The 23312-nt window shown below is 44.6% G+C and overlaps 1 protein-coding gene across 4 annotated transcripts in view; it reads right to left on the bottom strand.

Moving 5' to 3' along the window:
- The window catches only part of TBC1D31 (TBC1 domain family member 31), a 59952-nt gene extending 52935 nt beyond the window's left edge, over window positions 1-7017 (bottom strand). For 2 of the 4 annotated variants that reach the window (XM_084750990.1, XM_084750992.1), the window contains exons 1-2: window positions 2906-3048; window positions 1804-1950 (exon numbers count right to left, since the gene is read on the bottom strand). In XM_084750990.1, coding sequence (XP_084607116.1) covers window positions 1804-1950; window positions 2906-3030 — 272 coding nt within the window. In that variant the 5' untranslated portion in view covers window positions 3031-3048. Of the gene's footprint in view, window positions 1-1803; window positions 1951-2905; window positions 3049-6768 lie in introns of those variants that run through there. The other 2 variants (XM_084750991.1, XM_084750993.1) reach the window with 2 other exon arrangements.
- Window positions 7018-23312: the final 16295 nt, after the last annotated feature.

Below are 23312 nucleotides of genomic sequence, written 5' to 3'. Positions count from 1 at the left end.
GTGCCAGGGCTTTTCATTTTAACCATTATTCTGTTTCTTCCATAGTTAAGAATTTTGTAGTGTGGCTGGGATATCTCATTGGCAGAACTCTTACCTGTGTAAAGGCCCGAGTTCAAAGCCCCAGTACTGGGTGATAAAATAAACAGAAGAATTTTGTGAGGAGCAATATTTTCAACTGTGCCATATTATGCTGCATGGATTGTGACTGTATCTGAGGGTATGACACGTTACTTTTGGTACTTACTTTAGTGCTCAAATTATCCCCACCATGGGCACTCCTTCAAACTGGCTTCTGTGTCCTGACATATTCTTATTGTTCTCTGGATAATTTTTCTATCTATGAATATTACAGGCTCATCCTGTACCATGCATGGCCCTAGTTTCAAACTGCCTGTTTCTGCAAGGATCTCTGGTTTTTCTTATCAAAGAACCTAAGAATTGGGCACGAGGTCTATTCCCTGCTCCTGGCACATTGCTCTGGCACTCTGAGTGGCACTTCCTGGGTGGGAAGATGTGCACGTGTAATGTGCCCATTCTCACACAGATGTCTGTGCTCTATTTGCCTGTATGTCTGCATTGTAGAAGAGAGCATCATATCCCATTATAGGTGGTTCCCATGTGGTTCCTGGGAATTGAACTCAGAACCTCTGGAAGAGCAGTGTTCTTATGCCCTGAGCCACCTCTCCAGTGTCCCTGTGTTTATTTCTATCTCTGCTCAGGTATTTAAACCCAGAGTTTATGCTGATAGGTCTAACTTTTTTTTTTTTTTTAAGATTTATTTATTTGTTTATTATGTATACAGTGCTCTGGCTGCACATACACCTGCAGGCCAGAAGAGGGCATCAGACCATATTATAGATGGCTGTAAGGCACCATGTGGTTGCTGGGAATTGAATTTAGGACCTCTGGAGCCATCTCTCTAGCCCAATTGGTCCAACTTTAATCTAAAACCAAAGGGTTCATTCTAGCTTTCTTCCTTGCCTTAGATGGAGCCCTCGTCCAGTAGGAAGCCAGGCTCTTCTTTTCCCAGTGTTTGATCAAGGTGTGTGTCTCTGACACTGGCCCCACGCAGACATCCTCTGGCTTCTGTTGGTCATTCACTTCCCACCTTGCCCCATGGCGTGGTTACTTAGTGATCAATTCTACTTAGCTGCTTCTGAACCAAATGAATGAGGAAGGAGGATGACTATAACTCTTTGTGGTCCTTAGATCTGGTACACCATAACAGAAATGTTCAAAGGAAATCAAGTGTCTAAATTACCTACTGAAGTACCAGAACCTAACGATAAATTAGCAGTGATGAAAACTTAAGAGGAAGCAGGCAGACAGAGCAAGGAGGTGCTTGCCACAAATGCTAACTGACACGACTTCAATCCCTGGGACCCACATGGCAGAAGGTGACAATCAATTCTTTGAAGTTGTCCTCTGACCTGCACAGGCGAGCTTGCAGTTTGATGTGCACGCACAAACATACAGACACATATAAGCACAATGTAAGATTTATAATAAAAAGAGAAAACCAGCAGTCAGGAATGGTGGCTCCCAGCAATGGGGAGGTTCAGGTAGGACCACTACAAGGTTGAGGCCAGCCTGGGATACAACAAGACCCTATCTCAAAAAGAAAAGAAAACTCAGAGCTACCAGTGACCCTTCGAACTGGTCCTCTATTCCTTTCCTCCGTTTTCCCACCAGCGCTTAAAGCAGCTAAGAACTGAGTCGCGCTTTGTAAATCACCAGCGAGTAACGAGTCAACAGCCAGTAACTTCTTAAACAATAAGGTCTATATTGAAAGCATCCGCTTACCTGTTTCCATGCAAGTCAAAAGCATAGATGTTTCCCTGATGGTCCCCAGCAATCAAGGAGTCGCCTGAGCCATCAAAAGCCACATTCAAAAACCGCAAGACTTTTGGATGGTATTCGGAAGTGCTGTGAACAATGTTCACTATAATTCTGTCAAAACACAACAGCCCAAATGTTACATTCTGTACCACGTGCCAGCTTTTAAGTGCAGGGTTCTCCTGACGGCTTTTCTGCATGCTTACCCTGCCTGCTGCTGTCTCTTCTTCCTTAGACTCGGCCTTACAGAGATTTCTAAACAGTTCAGCAAGGCATCCCTTACGAAAGAAGCTGACATTCATTTACCCATTAAATACGAGAAAATGTACTCCATGCCAGAACTGAAGAAGCCAGACACTAAGAATAACTGAGAGACAAGGCTCCTGCCCTCCCTGTCACTTACAGCTTAGTAGCAAAGACACTAAGAAGATACCTATAAACAGCAGCCTAAGTTATGCAGAGGCAACAGAAACTTTGTTTCTGTAAAAGAAAGTGCTCCACAAAGCCCGAGCTGTGTCTCTGCCTCTCAGAGGCCTACACACTACCCTAGCAGGTGCGTGCTCTAAGGACCACATGCTCATCGCTGCATCTCCACACCTGCCCTACGATGTGCAACACTCACAGCGTGCCTGTGACGCGCTGTAAGTCACGCTTTCTAAACCCCCATGGGTCACACTTCTACCCCAGTGAAATGGGAGTTTACTCTTCAATATTACCGTGGAGAAGCGTGTAGCATGCACTAAAGCTATGAGAAAATGCAAACATCTTAGCCTTGGGCTTTCAATTACTCACATGTAAACACAAACACAAACATGCAATTGAAATAAAAATGCAAAAGAAAAGGCATACACATGGGAAAAAAAGAGGTAACATATGAATACTGCTAGCTATGCACAGAGAACAGTAACATGGGAGACTTTCTCCTGCTCTGCTTTTCTACATTTGATACATATTTGTTAATGTTCATATACTATGTTTATGGGCAAACTTTGTATAGAATGGACAGCAATATTTTCAGAGGAGGATTCTTGTGCCATACATCCGCTGAAAACCTGTTTATAAGACTTACAGCACTGGGCCCGCGGGATCGCACAGCAGGCGAAGATGCTGGCCACCGAGCCTGGTGACCCGAGTTTGAATCCCCAGGCCCAAATGATAGAAGCAGAGGAATGACATCCACACGTTGTCCTCCATCCTCCACAGATGTGTTATGCCGTGCATACGACAAATGTAAGAAAAAAAAAAACCCTTGCAACATAAAATGCTTCTTTATTAGAGCTGGATGGTGATGCGTACCTAAGGCCCAGGACTCATAAGTACAACTGGAAGGCCTGAGAGCGTGAAGGCAGCTTGGACTACACAGTGGGATCCTCTCTCAAAAACAAAGGGGGTGGGGTTGGGGGCGAGGGGGAGATCAGGGGGAGGAGTGGGGGAGGGCTGTGGGGGGGGGCAGCAGAGAAAGCATACATAGTCATTCTGGTCTTGAAGACCAGCACAATCTCATTCTGTTTAAAAGTGCTTTATTTGTGTGCAGGCGTGCACACACCTGGCATGTGGAGGTCACAGGACAACTCACAGGAGCCAGCACCCTCCTACCATAAGGTACCCAGGGATTAAGGCCAAGAGTTCAAGCTCGGCGGCAAGCTCCCTTACCTTCTGAGCCCTCTGGCCAGCCCCTTTTCTTTATTTCAAGAATAGTTTTTAGGGCTGGAGAGATGGCTCAGAGGTTAAGAGCACTGGCTGTTCTTCCAAAGGTCTTGAGTTCAATTCCTAGCAACCACATGGAGGCTCACCACCATCTATAATGAGATCTGGTGCCCTCTTCAGGCCTGCAGGTGTACATGCAGTTAGAGCATTGTATACATAAAAAAAATAGTTTTTAATCATGAAAATTTTACCTTGTGTGTATGTGTCTTATAAAAACGGTTTGGTGTGTATGGGCCTTTTGACTGAAAGTACGCCTGTGCACCCTGCCCGTGCCTGGTGCCTGTGGATGCCAGCAGAGGGTGTGAGATTCCCCTGGGACTGGAGTCACAGATGGTTGTGAGATACCAAGTGGGCACTGGAAACCAAACCTGGGTCCCGTTCAAGAGCAGTAAGTGCACTTAAGCCCTGAGCATCTCTCCAGTCCCTTACATAAGAGTTTTAATATTCCAAATTAACATCTCACTTTCAAAAAACTTACAGAAGAATTGTGTTACCTTGATAAGTGGATTAAACATTTTCTTCAAGGGCTCATTGGTAAAGTTCTTGTCTAATATAGACAAGTCCCTAGGTTAAATACCCAGCAGCGAAAAATTACTTTTTAGTATCTAAATATAGAGCTTTTTAGACTGATTGGGGCATAGAAAAAAAAATGTATGGTGCTCGTTTTATGTAGTTTCACAGTGTTGAAAATACAAAAATTAAGCCAAGCATGATGCACAGCTGTAACCCCAGCACTTGGGATGTGGAGGCAGGAAGATCACAAGTTTGAGGTCATTCTCAGCTAAATGGTGAGTTTGAGGCCAGCATAGACGAAATAAATAAGGAAACGACAAAACAAAAATCATCCTGAAATAACATCAAAATATCTCTGGGGCTGATGGCTCCATCAGTAAAGCACTTGGTGCATAAACATGAGACCCTATGTAAAAGCTGGGCACGGTCGTCCACATCTGTAACCCCAGAGGCAGGGAGCTGGAGACAGACAGCTCTGGAGTTCATTGGCCAGCCAGACTAGTTAAATTGATGAGCACCAAGTTCAGTGAGAGTCTATGTCTCAAAAACTAAGGAGAAGAGCAATTAAGGAAGACACCTGATGCTGCTCTCTAGCCTTCACAAGCACACCTGCATATACAGGCATGAACACATACACACATAGGCATATAAACACACACACTAAACAAACAAACAAATGTAATACAGCAAACCAACAAAACAGCTAACCAAACAACAGGAGTAAGGTTATTGTAGAGATTCAGCTAGGTCACCAAGGGCAGCACGCAGAGTAACACACTTTGTTGACTTAAGTGTGACTGTCTCTCGTAGTGACTGATTATCTGCTGCAAGGGTAAGGATGGAGAACTTGCAACTCAACAGATCTTCTGGCTCAGCTTTTTAATTAAAAAAAAAAAAGGTATTTATTAGCCATGTGCGGAATGTGTATGCCATGCAACACAGGTAGAGTTGTGGTATCCTAGTTATAACGTTTTAATTGTCAATTTGACACAAGCCTAGGGGTATCTGCAAGCAAAGTCCCAGCTGAGGAAGCATCCAGATTAGACTGGCCTATGGCCTGTCGGTGGGAATTGTCTGGATTGGGTGGCACCATTCCCTGGGCAGCTAATCCCGAGCTGTATATTTTATAAGCTGCCTAAGTGCAACCCAGAGAGCCAGCAAGCTGTGTTCCTTCACTGTTGCAGGTTCCTGCCCTGACTTCAGTCAGTGATGGACCGTGACCTGGAAATGTAAGCCAAATAAATCCTTCCGGTCCTAGGTTACTTTGGGTCAGGGTTTTATCACAGTGACAGGAACCGGGAAGCTGTGAGCTCTGGGATTAAACTCCCGCAGCCAACCTTATGCAGCAATCATCTTTACCTACTGAGCCATTGCCTAGGACCAACAATGGGTTTAAAGGAACAAAAAGAAAGCTATGTTTAGGGTTTGGTGGCACAGGCCTTTAATCCCAGCACACATGAGGCAGAGGCAGGTGGATCTTTGTGAGTTTGAGGCCAGCCTGGTCTACAAAGAGAGTTCCAGGACAGCCAAGGCTTTACAGAGAAACCCTGTCTTTAAAAACAAAACAAACAAAAACAGCTGTGCTTTGGTGGAAGCCATAAGAAACCTGCTCATTCTTTTTTTTTTTAAATCTTGAATCTATCTATCTATCTACTTTGTTAGAATGGTTATCATTCTTAGACTTTTAGAGGAACCAAAGGTAGAGAGTGCTACTCATACAAACCCCACATTTGGAAATGAAAACGCTGAAGAATCTCCACTATTGACAAAATTGTTTATTCAACAGATTGATGGGTCAATAACATTGGTGAAGGGTAGTCAGCCAGCAGAAACCACAGTGGCTGGCTGGTCAAATAAATGGCTGACCCACTAATAACTGAGCTTTCGGCTTACGAAAACACGTTAAGTTTGATTTCTGGAAGGAAACAAAAGATAAACAGGAAAGTCTCTAGAGAAACAAACCTCGAGACAAGAGCCCAAGTGATAGCATGAAGTCCGTGTAAGCCTTCCGAATCAGAAACAAGACGGCTTAGGAATGTACCTTGGAAACCAAAACAAACGTGTCCCAGGGCCAAGACTCCTGCTGACGTCACACAAGAGGCTGGGTCTCAAATGGGGCCAACTACTCGAAACAGAATGAAAGGAAGCGCAGGCCGTGTAAAAGCTCCTGCGTCGTTGACAGGCCCAGCAGTATACACTCGTTTGTACAAACTGCAGAAAGTAACTTTGTTCCAGCGCTGTCCCATAGTGCTTAGAAGCGTGCGTAGCCCACACTAGGCTCTCAACATTACAGATGTGTGCAATGACTTAAGGATGGAGAGCTTTGGCTTTTGGAGAGACAGATGTACATTGCCTTCTTCGCTCCCATCACCTCCTGGAGTCTTTTTCCCAATTGGAACAGTCATTAGTAAATCAAAGCAGGTGGAATCCTGGTACTCAGCGGAGGTGCAAATTCTTTTGCATAAATCGTAGAGCTTTCGCCTGCTCTCCCAGCTCCCCTAACCCCCACTCCCTGTGACCCGGGACTAGAACCTGGAACGCAACTGCAATCCGTGGCTTCTGGAGCTACTTGCTCCTCCTAAAGTCCCAACTCAGGGAGGTAGTGCACCGCCAAAGGCAGAACCTCGGGTCCCCTCATTCCTCTTCCACGCTACCCATCTCAGCCTCCCGCAGACCAGCCCCCTCGCCGGTCTCTACAGCCCCCGGCCTCACCCGTCGTGAGTGGCCGGCGATGGCTTGCGGTGCCATATCTTGCCGCTCTCCTTGTTGCCCAGATCAGTGCTCTGCATATCGAAACCCCACGCCGGACCACTGCAGGCCGGGTGGGTAACCGTCCCGAGAGCTTCCCGACAGTCCCCGCGCGCCCAACCCGGGAAATTCGAGCAGCTGCCGCTGGGGTCTCCTCCCCACTAGTACTGTGCCAATCCCGTGGGGAACGCCCTTTCTAGTTACAGCCAATCAGAACGCGGATCCGTTTACCTCCGCTCAAGAAAATGGAATCGGCCAACGACTGCTCCCTGGACTCCACCCCTTTTCTTCAGGCTTCTGGCTCACTCTGCAAACAAAAGGCTTCTGGGAGTTGTAGTTTTCTGAAGGCGAAGCTTGGGACTTGGGTTCTCTGACACCTCTAGGCTCAAATAGACATCAAAAATGTTTTTCTCCTGAGAGTCCGCTGCCTCCAGCATTCCGTTCTAAATTGCGTCTAGAATAAGGGATTTACAGAAACAACTAATAGAGACTCAAAAGACACTTACATTGGGAATTACAGAGTTCCTTTCCTAGAACCCATAGGCTCCGCAGAACCCCTTAGACCTAAACAAATATTCCGTTCTTTTTGCCATACTCAGTTTTAATTGCATAAATTTACAAGATGCTCCCACATTATGGTTTCCAGCCCACCAGTCACAATCTAGAAAAGCAAAGACGTCAAGAACCAGCGGCATTGGCATGAGAAACCTTTTAACTTGGTGTTTCTCTAGTGTTTACTATGTGTAGCTTTCCTGCATGCTTAACATGCTAATTCACTTAATTCGCAGAGAAAACAACAATTTAGTTAGTACTCTTAACTCCACTCCAGTGGTCTATGAAGTTGAGAATTAGTTTTCAATCAAATCACCACACTTTTAGTATATAAAACAACAAATTATGCCAGGCAGTGGTGGCTTGTGTCTTTAATCCCAGCAATTTGAGGGGCAGAGGTTGAGGCCAGCCTGGACTACAGAGCTAGGTCCAGGACAGCCAGGATTGCAGAAAGAAACCCCGTCTTGAAAACCAAAAACAAAAATATCAGAAATGTATTCTCTCAGCATTTCGTGTCAACAGAGTTTGCCAACAAAGATGTGGGACAAAGCTGTCACCCCATTTTGGTACATGGGGTGACTGACCACCATGTAAATAGAGAATTACTAGCATCTGAGTCCCAGCCAAAGAAATGCATTCACCAAAACCCCTCCCCACTGCCCAAAGTTTGTTTGTTTATAATATATATATATATATATATATATATATATATATATATATATATATATATACTGTCACTTCAGAAGAGGGCACCAGATTTCATTATAGATGCTTGTGAGCCACCATGTGGTTCCTGGGAATTGAACTCAGGACTTCTGGAAGAGCAGCTAGTGCTTTTCACCTCTGAGCCATCTCTTCAGCCCTGCCCAAGGTTTATAAAAGTCCCTGTTTCACATGAAATAAAACACACCATCTAGTTAACCAAAGATTGACTGAGACTGGCTGTATATCCTGAGTTGTAACACTGAAGAAAGAAGGGCCCCCTTCTCCCTGAAGAATTCATTGCTGGATCCCTGGACTTGACTTCTGGCCAGGCTGTTGCCACAGGACCATCAGCCACCGTAGAATCAGTCTTGCCTGGTCTCTGCAAGCACCTGCTATTCATCAGTGCTGCTGCCTTCAGCACAGTGCCCATCTGCAGTAGCGAGCTGTCCACTCTCCTGCTCACCTATGCAAAGTTGGGGTTCCACTACCACTTGGCTCAGCGCCAGAACTCACATTCCACATGTAACCCGGTCAGGTACTGGTGAGCTATGTTCACGCCCACTGTCTGCCCCTAAATTGTCTGGTTAGCCAAAGAGCTGTTCCCGAAGCAGGAAGCAGCCGTTCTACTCTCCTGAATCAGGTTGGGCTGCTGCCTGCTGCCACCACTCCGACTAAAAGAGTCGCAACACTTTGTTGTGGAGAAATCTTCTTCTCCCGAGTCTCCTGATGAACCAGAAATCCTGTGGCATGGACTTCGTTCTGTGCTCCTCCTTTCCCAGCCTGGAGCCCGACCTTCCTGAGGGAAGCAGAGCTCAGGACCCAGCTTCCTCCTTTTCTGCCTGGAGACCAACGGTACTCAGACCTTCACCGGGAGAAGCGTGCACTTCTGGCTCGGTGTCTGGAAGTCCCTGGGAATGCAGAAATACATCGAGTCTTATTTATCCCACCATTTTTCTCTTCTAACTGAATTCTTTCATATACCATGAGTTTGAAATTAAGAGATTTAGTTGTTTTGTTAGTCATCATTTTCATTGCGAGGTGGTGTTTGATTATGTCTGTATAATGTATTTATCCATCCGTGAGCATTGCCACGGATTCCAGATTTTTTTTATTCCATGTAAAACTGTTATTTCTCTGGGAGGTATTTCTGAAAGTGGAGTCGTTGCCTGGCGTGGCAGGCATCAGTCTAGTTTTTCAGGAAACTGGCAGATATATGTTCAACATACTTGTGCTGTTTCCCTCCCTACCCTCAGTGCAGGAGCCCAGGCACTCCACATTTGTAATGAATTTCTATCGTTTTGGCCACTCTGGGAATATCCTGGTATCCATGGTGATTTTAATTTCTTCTTTTGAAATGACAAATGAGGCTTTGCATCTCTTCAAGTAACTATTTGTGTCCTACATATATCCTTGCTAAGTATCTGTTCAAATCCTTTATGTGCTTTTAATTGGATTGTTGAATTCTTATCACTGTGCTTTGAGAGTCATTCATATGTCCTAAGTATAAGCTTTTCATTATACATATATATGCTTTGCAAATATTTTCCCAGTCTGTGGCTTGATTTTCCATGTTTATTTTTAAACCAATGTCTGTTAAACAGTAGAAGATATTAATAAAGATCAACCTATCAGCGTTTCATCTTTGGGCAAGTTTTGGGGAACTGTACTTAAAAAAAAAAACCCTTTCCTATGGGACTGGAGAGATGGCTCCACTGGTAACGTGCTTGCTATGCTGAGTTCAAACTCCGGCCCAGGGGACCCACAAAAGGCTGTGCATGGGTGTAGCCATTTATAATCCCAGTTCTGCAGTGGTAGAGACAGGCAGTCCCAGGGGCTCCATGGCCAGTTATCTTGGCCGACTTACTGAGTCTCAGACTTTTATGTACATACCCACACACCCAGCACCCAGGTCTTCCCATAAACCGGACAGCCACAGCAGTAACAGGTAACAGTAATAGTAACAGTTGTTACTATTGCAGAACTGGCAGAACAAAGTAGGATGCAGGCAAGTGGGAAGGTAGAACACAGGCAGCTATTTGATGGTGTTCAAATCCTATGCTGAAAGTACCCGATGGAAATCCTTGCTTCCAGGTGGCCTTTTATGCGCAGTGGGGGACAATTAGAGGGTTGGACTGGGGAGAAGGCTCAGCTGGTAAATCTCTTGCTGCGCCAAGTGTGAGGACCTGAATTTGAATTCCCAAAACCAAAACAAAAGCTGAGCATGGCAGCTTGCGGCTGTAATTGCAGCACTCCTGTGGTGAAATGGGAGGTGGAGAGAAAGTACCAGAGGCTCAGAGGCTTTTATTTATCAGTGAACAATAAGGAAAGCTCATCCCAAACAAGGTAGAAGGCAAAGACTGACACCTGAGGTTGCCCTCTGACCTACACACACACTGTGGCACACGCATACACATCACACACACACACACACACACACACACACACACACACACACGAGCATACATCATACACAGACATACACGTATACACAAACTTAAAAGTAAAAAAAGTTTGAGCTTGAGGTGGGAGAAGGAAGGAGCTGTCATTCCTAGTAAGACCAAAGAAGATTTGCAGCTGGCCAGGACAGTCACTGAACAAGGACTGCAAGCAGGCAACAGCTGGGTGACATGGATATATTGGGTAGGAAGGCTGACATTGCAAAATAAACAGTTCTGTTTCATCAGTACAATGACTGTGTCCTGCTGCCAGCTGATGCAAACCCAGGCAATGCTTCCCATGCAGCTGATGACTCAGCTACGTGACCTTGGGGAAGGGAGAAAAGAGATAGAAGTCATTGTAGGCAAATTATGACAAGGGGCATTTCCTCACTTCTGTCATACAAGCCAGAACAGAAATGGGGGAGGGGAGGATGTTTCAAGCTGCTTGAATAAATATTCATGCCTAGGTGTTCTCATAAAACATACATGAAAGCAAGCAAGGGTGACATTTCATGTAGAATGGAAAGGATTTGGCATTTACAGCTAAAACAGTACCTAATCCCAGGAGGGGGCAGAAATGTGATGCTGATCTTGTCAGGCAGCAAGTCCATGTCCACATACAATAAGACAACTGCTGACATTGATTGGGGTTTCTCTTTTTTTTGTTATTGCTTGTTTTGTTTTGCCAAAACAGAGATTCTCTGTATAGCCCTGCTGCCCTTGAAGTCGCTCTGGAAACCAGGCTGGCCTCAAACTTAGAAGTCTGCCTGTCTCTGTCTCCGGAGTGCTGGGATTAAAGGCATGTGCCAACACACTTAGTTTAGATTGGTGTTTGTTTGGCTTGGTTTTTAAAAAAGATTTATTTATTATATATACAGTGTTCTGTCTGCATGTACATGTGCACACCAGAAGAGGGCACCAGATCTCATTATAGATGGTTGTGAGCCACCATGTGGCTCCTGGGAATTGAACTCAGGACCATTGGAAGAGCAGCCAGTGCTTTTAACCTCTGAGCCATCTCTCCAGCCCTGTTTCTTTGTTTTTTGAGACAGGGTTTTTCTGTGTAGCCCTGGCTGTCCTGGACTTGCTTTGTAGACCAGGTTGGCTTTGAACTCACAGTGATCTGCCTGTCTCAGCCTCTCTGGGTGCTGGGACTAAAGGCATGTGCCACCATGCCAGGCTTAAATTGGTGTTTTTAAAAGGTCCCCAGACAAAAGAAGAAGAAAAGGAGAAGGAGGAGGAGGAGGAAGAGGAAAAGGAGGAGGAGGAGGAAAGGAGAAGGAGGAGGAGGAGGAGGAGGAGGAGGAGGAGGAGGAGGAGAAGAAGAAGAAGAAGAAGAAGAAGAAGAAGAAGAAGAAGAAGAAGAAGAAAGATTGGAGGCTAAAGCTTCCTATTCCATGAAAGAATTGGCTGTACCTGCCGTTTCTGGTCTTTGAACCCTTTCCCAGAGCCAGAGAGGAGGTGGGTATGGAGTTAGCAGCATCTGTCACATTTAAAGCTGTCCTTAAAAAACCAGGCCAGTCTAGAGACACTTGGTTCTTAGCCACACCACATAATACTCCATCTTATGAGGACCTAATTTTATGATTTCCGAGTTATTGGCAAGTGGTTTTAAAATGCTAAGCGCAAGCCAGGAAATTGATGCTCTAATTGTGCTATTGGGGGCATTTGTATACACCAGCTCAGAAAAATTCTATTGGTCAAGGCTAATCTTCAATAGTATATTCTGCAGTACCAGCCTTATCTGAAGATCTCCTTGGGCAGATGGCTATGGAGTCAGGATGTTGGGAATATATTCTACAGCACTGAATAATTAGCCCAATTCACTGGCTTCTAAAAGCATCTGTGGGCTCAGAGGGCAAGCCATCCATCAAGCGTGACAGGGCGCTAGTAAACCAGGAGTAAGGCATCTGTAATTGCTGTAAGGAAGGAAGACATGCTGATTGAGGGAAGTGTTAATTATTCAGGAAACTGCTCTGGGGTGGAACAGCTTCTTTCCTCTGGTGCCCACTTGGAGGAGAAGCTTGTGCAGTGAAGTCATCCACTCACAGAAGGATGACCTAGAAGAAAGCTGTACCTAACACCCCTTCTTGAATGTAGCCACAACTGCTATGCGGGACCTCTTATTTTCTGTGTAGCTTTCTTCAATGGTAAACTGGTCTTTTTGAAGCACCGTGGGGGAGGCGTCCGTGTGCGCGTGTGCACTTGTGCACGTACACGTGGGGGAGAGGGTGACCTCAAGCATTGTTCCTCGGGTGCTGTTCATCTTGTTCTTTGGCGTGGGGCCTCTCTTGGGCCTGAAGCTTGCCAAGGCTGAGATTTTACAGGCATGCGTCACCACGCTCAGCTCTTTGCATGGGTCCTATGGATTGAAAGCAGGTCAGCATGCCTACGAGGCAAGTGCTTTAGAGACCGAGCTATCTTCCTAGTTCTACTTTTGTTGGTTTTATGTACTAATGCGTCTGGGAAATACTGCAAACCCTTTCTGGTCAGGGAAGTGAAAGATAGGGGATCCCATGGGGTATCTGATTTAACTGGCAGACCTTAGAAGAGTGTCGTCTTTGTTACGGAAGCCCAATGCCAGCAACTCAGACCACCTAACTAATGCTGCCGAGAATTTTGTGTATTCCAATCCTATGCAATACAATGAGGGTGAGAGTGGGCCAGTGGGATCCTCCGTGACTGGCTTATGTACGAGGTGTGAGTCACTGCTGTTCATTTCCTTGGGGATTTTTTTTTTTTTTTTAGTATCACTTGCTCTTTTTACTTTAAATTCCATGGAATCTTGTATTTGCGTTGTATATTAAGTAGAAATCTCTTTCTACTTAATCCATTATCTCCTCTTCCCTGTTCTTCTACCAAACATGCTTACAGTGATTAGTTCTTTTGCCTTATGTACTTATTTGAAACATATGAATTAGAACCTTAAAGTCACGGTACTCAGAATACCCATATTCTCGGAAGCCACTGTTTACAAGGGCTCGAACTTTGGGCAAAGAATTTAATGTCTCTGTGTCTTGGTTACTTCATCTGTCAAGTCGGGGTAGTAACCGTACTTGGAATTGTGAAGGATTCAGAGCAGTGTCTGGCATTGTGATAGGCAGCTTGAGAGCCCTGCTAAGGAGGGCACCCTGCTGTGAATGTTTAGCAGCTGGCTCTCTGGGCTAAAGGAAAACAACAACAACAACAACAACAACAACAACAACAACAACAACAACAACCCCAAAACTGTGGCATCTATAGTTTGGCAATCCTGTGGTGTAAATCCTCCTGCCGTGCCAGTTCCAAGCTACCAAAATGGCACCTCTGAGTAGAGTTGAGCTGCAATAAAGATACGTCAGACATAGATAACCTCAAGCCAACAGATGGTAAGATGTGGCATAGTAATCAAGCAATCAAGGTCCCTCTCCAGAACCTCTTAAGCCTGCACTTTGATGTAAGCTTGTGTCATTTACAGCTGTGTTTAAACATTGACTCAGAGCATCCTCAAGAGAGTGGCGTTAGCTCCCTACAAACTGGTAGGCTCTGCTTCAAATGCTGCACTGCTCGCTCACTCACTCACTTTAACACTTACTCACTCACTCACTCGCTCGCTCGCTTAGGCATTTGGTCATTTTATACAGCTGTCTCCTACTGTATAACAAACTGTCTCAAAATTCACTGCCTTGAGAACAAGGGCTTCCTGTTTCTCACACTTTTGTGGATCAGTGCTCAGCCAAATACTTCTGATCCCCAAGGTACAGCGAATGACCATTCATTTAGCCTGAAGCTCAGCTGGGGCTGGACCATCTGAGCTAGTTTCTTATCAGCCCATACCTCTCTCGATGGGGCCTTCCACCACCCAGCAGTCTACCCTGACTATTCTTGTACCACACTGACTTCTGAGAATGAGACATTATGACAGTTAACGCTGCAGAAGCACGTGGTCAAGGCCACTGTCAATGCAGGAAGGAGCTGTGTGAATAAAGCAATCCCGGGAGGGGTTTTGTTTGAGACTGGGTCTTGCTCTGTACCCCTGGGGTCCTTAAACGCTGGGTATTTCTCCTGCCTTTGCCCGTAAGTACCAGGATGACCGAACTAAGCCACCAGGCCTGGCTAAAATACGATTTGTTAGAGGTTCTTTGTACAATAGTTTTTCGCAGATGGCAGCAGGAAATCCCAGGGGCTCATTTGGAAGGAGTGTACATAGGAATGAATCATCTTGTATTGCATGGGGGTTGCCTCAGGCGTGTGTGTGTGTGTGTGTGTGTGTGTGTGTGTGTGTGTGTGTGTGTGTGTGTGTAGGAATAAATGTGCAGCTGCGAAAGGGGGGGGGGGAATAAGCATCATCAGTGTCACATACAATCCAGAGCTGCTCTTATATTTTTGGTTGTGAGCCTTGCCTTTAATGGCTGAGCCATCTCTCCAGCCCCAGAGCTTTACATTAGGGTGATTTTTTACACCATCCACTCACAGGGCACTGGAGAAGACTTGCAACACTTCAGTTGTCATAACTAGGGGAAAGCGTTGTTTGTGGTGGCCCAGGGATGCTGCTACCCGAGTGGTGGTCCCAATGTATAGGTCAGAGCTCTCACAAAGAACAAGCCAAGTCAAACTGTCACAGCCACCCCGCTGAGACACTACGGGTACAACCCCACAGAGGCACAGCACTGAGCGTACGTACACATTTTTTTCCCAATGCATTTCCCCCTATTGGTTTTGACAGCATGGACAAAATGTAGAATTATCTCTGGCCTCTCTAAATGTGCACTCAGCTTATTTGGATTGCCTTCAAACCAACTCGACAGATGTAGCATTCTGGGCTCACATGCCTTGCCAGTCAGACATATGCACGTTTGCACACCAACAGCAATAACATCCTGGAGACTAAACAAGTCTGTGTTTGCTGTGTTCACTAAAACATCTCAGATTATCTCATCTCCCCCTCAGTCGCTGCCATTCTTAGTGCCACTCTTTCCTCTCATCTTTACCTGAATTTGACTTCTTATGACACAAATGTCACCTGTGCTCTGTTTTGACTGAGGACATAGTCATTCATTCATGAGTAGTTGTTCATTGAGCTGTTACCTGTACTATGTACACAAGCTGCTGACTGGGATGCAGCAGCGAACGAAGCAAAGTCATGTTTGCATAGCGCTTGCTCTCTAGTTAGACAAACAACAGGTGTTTTGGTTTTTGTTTTGTTTCCTTTCTGAGGCAGATTCTTTACGTAGCCCTGGCTGTTCTCCTGGTACTCGGTGTGTAGCCCAGGCTAATCTCATCTCCTAACATTTGACACGATGTCCATTTAGCAAAATAAGGGTAGTATGTTCACCCCTTGGGGCTAGGAGCTCCTCAACTTTGAAGTCTTGGCCAGATCTTGTGCCCAGGCTTGCGTATCTTCCTGTGGAGTGGACGTGCAACCCAATGAGAAAGCAGCTGGCTGCTCTCATCATGGTCTTGCCTCTATTGCGTCCATGCGGAATATCTTACCAAACCAGTTTCTTGAGGTTCGCAGAGGCCACTGCTGAGTAAGGCTGCTGATAGCCTCTTTCCCTCGCCAGCCCGCCCAGTGCCTTCCAGTCCTACGGAACTGCCTTTAAAAATATTTACGTACGCATGTTCTTTTTTCTCTGCTTCTTTGTATGAAAAGTGGTGTTTTATTTTATAATTTGTACCCCGCCTTTTTTTTTCATTTGCCCAGGGATATTGGCAGTCACTATGTACTCATAAAAATAATGTCCTTTGTTTACAGCTGCACGGTATTCCAAATATTACTGTTTATTTGACCAATTATCTCCTATATATGCACATTTAGTTTCTGTGGAATATGTTGCAATTATAAATAATACATTAAATTACCTTATATCTGATTCCTTGTACAGTATTTTCAGACTGTTACAGTTTTGTTTCTAATGTCTAGACAGGGTTTTCTTTTTTTTTTTTTTAAGGTATATTGTGTTATATATATATATATATATAATATTATATATATTACTATTATTAGTTTATTCATATTATATCTCAATTGTTATCCCATCCCTTGTATCCTCCCATTCCTCCCTCCCTCCCGCTTTCCCCCTACTTCCCTCCCCTATGACTGTGACTGAGGGAGACCTCCTCCCCCTGTATATGCTCATAGGGTATCAAGTCTCTTCTTGGTAGCCTCTATCTTCCTCTGAGGGCCACCAGGCCTCTCCATCCAAGGGACATGGTGAAATATGGGGCACCAGAGTTCATGTGAAAGTCAGTCCCCACTCTCCACTCAACAGTGGAGAATGTCCTGTTCATTGGCTAGATCTGGGTAGGTGTTTGAAGTTTACTGCACATATTGTCCTTGGCTGGTGCTATAGTTTGAGCAGGACTTCTGGGCCCAGATCTGCCTGTCATAATGTTCTTCTTGTAGGTTTCTAGGACCCTCTGGATCCTTCTATTTCCCCATTCTCCCATGCTTCTTTCACCTAGAGTCCCTGTAGGATGTCCTCCCCTCTGTCCCACTTTCCTGGTAAGTGAAGACTTTCATGGGACATGCCCTTTGGGCTAGTTTCCAGATATAAGTGAGTATATACCATTTGAGTCTTTCTGCTTCTGGGTTAACTCACTCGTTATGATCCTTTCTAGACAGGGTTTTCTTATATAGCTCATGCTACTCTGGAATTATCTGGCCCTTCCTGACTCTTCCGTCCTTCTCCTCATCTGCTTAGCCACATTGGTCATACTAAAGGCCTTCATGCAAGACTCCCTCCCTGATGTCCTGCGAGTCTAAAGGATCTGCCTTCTCCCAAATGCTCAGTCTGCTTTTAACCATCTTGAGACTTTGTCTACAGGCTCTCCTGGGGGTCTCACTGAAGCCTTTCCTGGCCAGCACGAGCTTCCTTCAGTTTGTCTTTTCCTTGGTGTTATCCATCACGTCTCCTATTAGACATCTTCTAGCCCTTTCAATTGCCCCTCTGCCTGGTATAAAGAGTAAGCTCCAAAAGGGCAGCAGCAACTGTCAAGGGGTAACTCCCTAGAGGAGTGTTTAGAATAGAGCACACGTTGAACAAAACACTGTTAATGTTAAAAGACTGTGATTTAAATACTGTGTATATTCTTGATAACACATGGCAAGCTAAGTACTTCTTTTTTATTTATTTGATTTTTGAGACAGAGTGATGGATTGGAGCTGTGGAGCCACAGATTAAGGGTCTTGAGGACCTGGAAGATTTAAGAAAATGTGTGGTGATGGAGGCAGAAGTATTTCCACTGCATTAATTACTATTAATTATTATTATTGTCTCAAGGGCATGTTTATACAGACCTAAGACAAAAGTGGCATGTTGCCAAAAATTATTATATCGCAGAGTCCATTACTGTCTTCTTGTGGGCTCCTCAGCTATCTGCTGTCAGGCATTCCGTGCAGACTCCTCGCCCCTGCTGGCCAGCATTCCCTCTTGGCCCTGCGAGAAATTCTAAACATCAAGTGGCTCTCACACGCGTCTGTTCTGTACACAGGTCCTCACTGTGTAAGTTGTGTAGGCTGGCCTTGAACTTGCTGCATAGCCCACAGAAGCTTAAACTCAAACTCACAATCTTTCATCTCATCCTCTTGTGACTAAGGATGTGCACCACCATACCAAACTGCTGCATAATTTCTCTGTAATGCCTTCTGAATTTAGTTATTATTATTAATTGCTTTTTTTTTTTTTTTTTTTTTTTTTGCTTTTCTAGATAGGGTTTCTTTGTGTAGCCCTGGCTGTCCTAGAATTAGATCTCTAGACCAGGCTAGTCTCGAACTCAGAGATCCACCAGCCTCTACCTTCCAAATATTGGGACTAAGGGCATGCACCACTGCCCAGCTCTGGATACTGTGAAGACTCATTGAAACTATTTCCATAAGGGACATCTTCAGTGCCTATCAAATTTACACACTCAGTGTATGTTAGCTGTTAGTAAAAAAGTTGTTAGTTTGCAAACATGTATATGAAGATGTACTGACATTTTAGTATTCATAGTATTGAAAAATACATTTCAAAGTTTGGACAAATGGCCACAGATCATGCACATCAGTGGTAGAAAACTACCCTTCAAAGTGATATAACTAGTAAGACTTTGTAGAAACACACAGACTCTTTATGTAAAGTTAAATGAAAAGATCAAACAATACCACACACACACACACACACACACACACACACACACACACACACACACACGGGGCTACATGTTATTTGTTTCTTCTCAGGAATAATTCTCTGCCCAATCTCTAAAATACTGTTCCTACCCAACAAACATCTTCCCTTGCCATTCTTTTTGAGGCGGGGCCTCACAATGTAGTCCAGGCTCATCTTACAATTCTTCTGCTACCGCTTCTTGAGTCCTGGGATTCTAAACATGCACCAAGCATATACTCTCACCCCTATACTTATAGTCCACAGAGACCGAACACTTCACTTCCATTCTTCTGGTTCCTGGTGGTGGTGGTGGAGGTGGAAAGATCATCAGGTCTCTGCTTCCAACTTCCAACTGAAGGTTGTCTTCTTCCTCCTCCTCTTTTTTCTTCTTCTCCTTCTTCTTCCTTCTTTTTCTTCTTCTTCCTTTTTCTCTTCCTTCTCTTCCTCCTCCTCCTTCACTTCCTCCCCCTTCCCCCTCCTCCTTCTCCTTCTTTTTAAGAATTTTGTCTGGATCTTAATTCTAATAGAATCTCCATGTCACAGTTGGACAAGGCCAATAGAAGAGAGTCCTCTGCACTCAATTCCATCTCCCATTCCAAGTCTCACGGTGACTCAGTCTTTGATTCAGACAGGAGGCACTTCAGATACACACAGAACTTCTCCAGTACACACCCAAAGAGTATTGGTAACTGTCATTCTGCTTATCAGTGAGCATCGGTGATTATTGCTTGGGTTGGGGTTATTCTGGTTCTTTTGATTTGTAGGAATTGTTTAGAAGAAGTCAAATGTTAAGCAGCCCTAGCTGCTCTGGAACCTGATACACATAGACTAGGCTGGCTTCGAACTCACAGAGAGCTCTCTGCCTCTGCCTTTTGAGTGCTGGGATTAAAAGCTCACACCAACATGCCTCTACTCTTTTCCTTTTCCCTTTGAGACAGAGTTTCACTCTATAACCTCACATTTGTGATCCTCCTGCCTCAGCATTCTGAGTACTGGAATCACAGGTGTCTACTGCCAAATTCAGTTTAGAAATGCAAGTTTTAAAAATTGTTGCTTTGCTTTTGTTTTGTTTTGTTTTGTTTGAGACAGGGTTTCTCTGTGTAGCCTTGGCTGTCCTAGACTTGCTTTGTAGACCAGGCCGGCCTCGAAGTCACAGAGATCCACCTGCCTCTGCCTCCCTGAGTATGCCACCGCGCCTGGCTTCCCAATACTTTCTACATACACTCTTTGTTCAGGACAGTCTGGCCCATGTGTCTTCTTAGGCCTGAATATCTCCTGTATCCAGCTCATTTGCCTGGCAGAACACACTCATGCACACCCTCACACACTCACACATGCATACACACTCACACACTGAAGTCTGACTAAAGAGCCCATTCTCTCACTGCTGTGCCTTGCCTCTGGCCAGTCCTAGTTGCGAGTGTGTATCTGTGCATGCCCAAGTGTGTGTGTCTGTCACAATGCACATATGAGGTCAAAGGACAACCGGTGGGTATTAGTTCTCTCCAGTGGTCCAGCTCAGGCTGTCAAGCTTGGCATCAAGTAAATTGGAGTTTTGAGGAAAGGTTTCACTCTGTAGCCCAGGCTAGCCTTGGATTTACACAGCCCTTCTCCCTCAGTCTCTCAATGGTTGGAATTATAAGGCAGAGTTGCTGTGCCTGACTCTATGGATTTGATGATAACCGAGTTGTAGGTGACTTTGAGAACTTTCACCTGCTTCTCAGTTTGCATAGCTATAGTATTCATCTATGGTTATTATTATGCTAACTAAGATGAAATAGGCAAAGTGCAAGCACAGAACTTGGTATACAGTAGGCTCATAAAGAAAACAACTTCAGTGTGTAGGTGCCAGGTTATATAATTTTTCTATTAGGATGAGTTATTTTAGCGAGTTGTCCATACCATACAGCCAACAACAGAAGAAAGGATGGAATTCAGGTTACCTCTCCACCCCCAACAGGTGTGTGTGTGTGTGTGTGTGTGTGTGTGTGTGTGTGTGTGTGTGTAGCCTTGGCTGTCCTGTAACTCGCTCTGTAGACTAGGCTGGCCTTGAACTCAGAGAGACCCTGTGCTTCTGCCTCCTGAGTGCTGAGATTAAAGGTGTGAGCCACCACCCTGCTTCAGGTTGCTTTTTAACAGACTGACTTTATAGTGCACATATGCATGCAAGCATATGTTAATGTGTGCACACATACACACACACATCAAGAATAATAAATAAATACTTTCTATACTGCTCAGCAGCTCCTTTATCCCCCCAGTCCAGGGTGTCAAAGTTTGGAAGCTTTCCAGAGCTGTGACTAAAAGACAGGGCTGGTTCGGCTGGGAATGGCAGTGATACGTCATGAGTCTTGCCACAGTGTCTTCATTTGCGAGGAGGGGCTAGCCAACCTGTTACTTATCATAAGGATTAATTATATATTGGCACTCTTCTGTGAACTTCTTAAAGAAATATGCCATTATGTGTCAGGTGTCCCTCTAAGACAGTGCTCCCAGGACTGCTGTGACAGAATCTTTGAGTCACTAGCCCCCTGCCTGCCAGTATCAGGGAGCTGTGCAATATAGAACTTCAGCTCTAGCTAGCCTAGATTTTGACTGTTAGCCTCTCTCCAGTTTTTTTTAAATTTCTGGATTTTTTTTTTAGAGAAACAATAAAAAATGGATATTTAAAAAATCTTTTAAGCTGGGTGTGGTGGCACAGGACTTTAATCCCAGCACTTGGGAGGCAGAGGTAGGCAGATCTCTGTGAGTTTGAGGCCAGCCTGATATACAGAGAAAGTTCAAGAATAGCCAAGACTACACAAAGAAACCCTGTCTCAACAAAACCAAAACCAAAACAAAACAAAATAGCCAAAAAATCTTTTAAAAAATTATTTTTATGTATGTTTTTCCTGCACACACACAGACACACACAGACACACACACAGACACACACACCGACACAGACACAGACACACACACACACAGACACACACACACACAGACACACACACACAGATACACACACATACAGACACACACAGACACACACACAGACACACACATCATATATGTATGTGCCTAGTGCCTGCAGAAGTGAGAAGGTGGCAGCAGGCCCCTCGGGACTAGAACCCATGTCCTTTCTGGGGATGGCAAGCGCCCTTAGTTGCTGAGCCATGTCTTCAGCCTCCTTTTTTTTTTTTTAAATCCTTTTGCTTTTTGAGACAGAATCTTGCTCTCCAGATCAGGGTGGCCTGGAACTCTTGCTCTCAAGCTCTGTGAGTGTCGGGATGGCAGGACTGTCCATCACACACCTACCTTGGACTCAGGTGCTTTTATGTGGATGCCACAGCTTGAGGAGAAGGAGCTTTCCCGGCTGAGCCATCTCTGCAGCCCAATTACCAGCTCCATCTAAAGGCGAGGAAACCAGAGCGGGGCTAAGTGGTTTTTCACAACATGATAGTGCTAGGAAGTGGTTTTGTCACAAGATAAACTTCGGTGTTTCTAAAGCCAGCAGTCAAGTCCAGACCACTCACTCGGTGAATCTGGGGACATTACTCAGATTTGCGCTACGTGATACTTTTTGTCCTTTTCTCATGTATATGTATCGACAAGCTCATTAGTGGAACTTTCCATAGTCATGTTGGATAACTAGCTTCTCTTTTTCCTTATACTTTGGTTAAAATGACAGTGCCAGGGATAGGAAAAGGCAGGCACAATGACTTTCTCGCAAGGTTGTCCCATTTGAACACTCCTGGCTACGTATAAAGTTTTTTTTCAATAGACTTTCTATACTTGATATTCTTTAGGATCCCAAATTTTGTATCCTCTCACTAAACTATGAAATATTTAGCACCTTTATATTTAGTAAAATGTGCTTTCCCTAACACATTTTACTGTGGTGTTGTGACCAAAATTCTTTGAAATAATGAAACATTGAAAACTCTGTGGAAATGCATGTGTACTCTACCTTTGCCTGGAGGATGTGAGCCATGTGGCCTACTTGGTCTTAAGATTTTTCAACTCATTTACAAAGTTAAAGAATAATTTTTTAGTCTGAATTCACCTTTGTTTTGTTTTAAGTTTGAGGACTTTTTTCCCCCCTCTGAGAACACTGAATCTACTTTTTTTCTTAGGTCCAGGCCTGATGTCAACCATGTTACACACAGTTCTGCTGAGTCTACAAAGCACTGCCTCTTTTAATCTTGCCAATGCGCCCTCTTACTCTACCATCCAATAATGGTGCTTTTGTTTACTGAGATGGGCCCAGGTTTCTTTGGTGAGCAATCTCTCTTTTTGCAGTAAGTTCAAACGTTCCGATCTCTTCAGGCCAGTTTACACCTGTCTTCTTTACGGGAGGTTTTACTGAGCCTAAACCACAGTCCCAAAACAACAGGAACAAAATAGAACAAAGTTCAAGTGAAATCACTATCGCTGCACTAATTTTTTTTTTTTTAAAGCAACCATCTTCATCTGTTGCTAATTTAAAGCCGCAATGGACCAGATTGAAAGTCAAAGCCACACCCCCTTTCAGATCCTTTTTTTTTTTTTACTCCTCTTAGAAGCAGTCTTTTCTCTTATGAAAAATTCTTTCCCTAGAGTTTTGTCCAACCGTTCTGCTCAGAAGGCCACCTCTTGGATCTGTCCATTATTGAGGTCTTAAAACGTCTCAAGATTTTCCAATCCTCTGCTGACGCTCTAC

The sequence above is a fragment of the Acomys minous genome (assembly GCF_964271855.1).
Source record: "Acomys minous genome assembly, chromosome: 12".
Classification (NCBI taxonomy): Eukaryota; Metazoa; Chordata; class Mammalia; order Rodentia; family Muridae; genus Acomys; species Acomys minous.
Note: the sequence above shows the minus strand (reverse complement) of the source record. Positions and strands in the feature narration are given on the sequence as shown.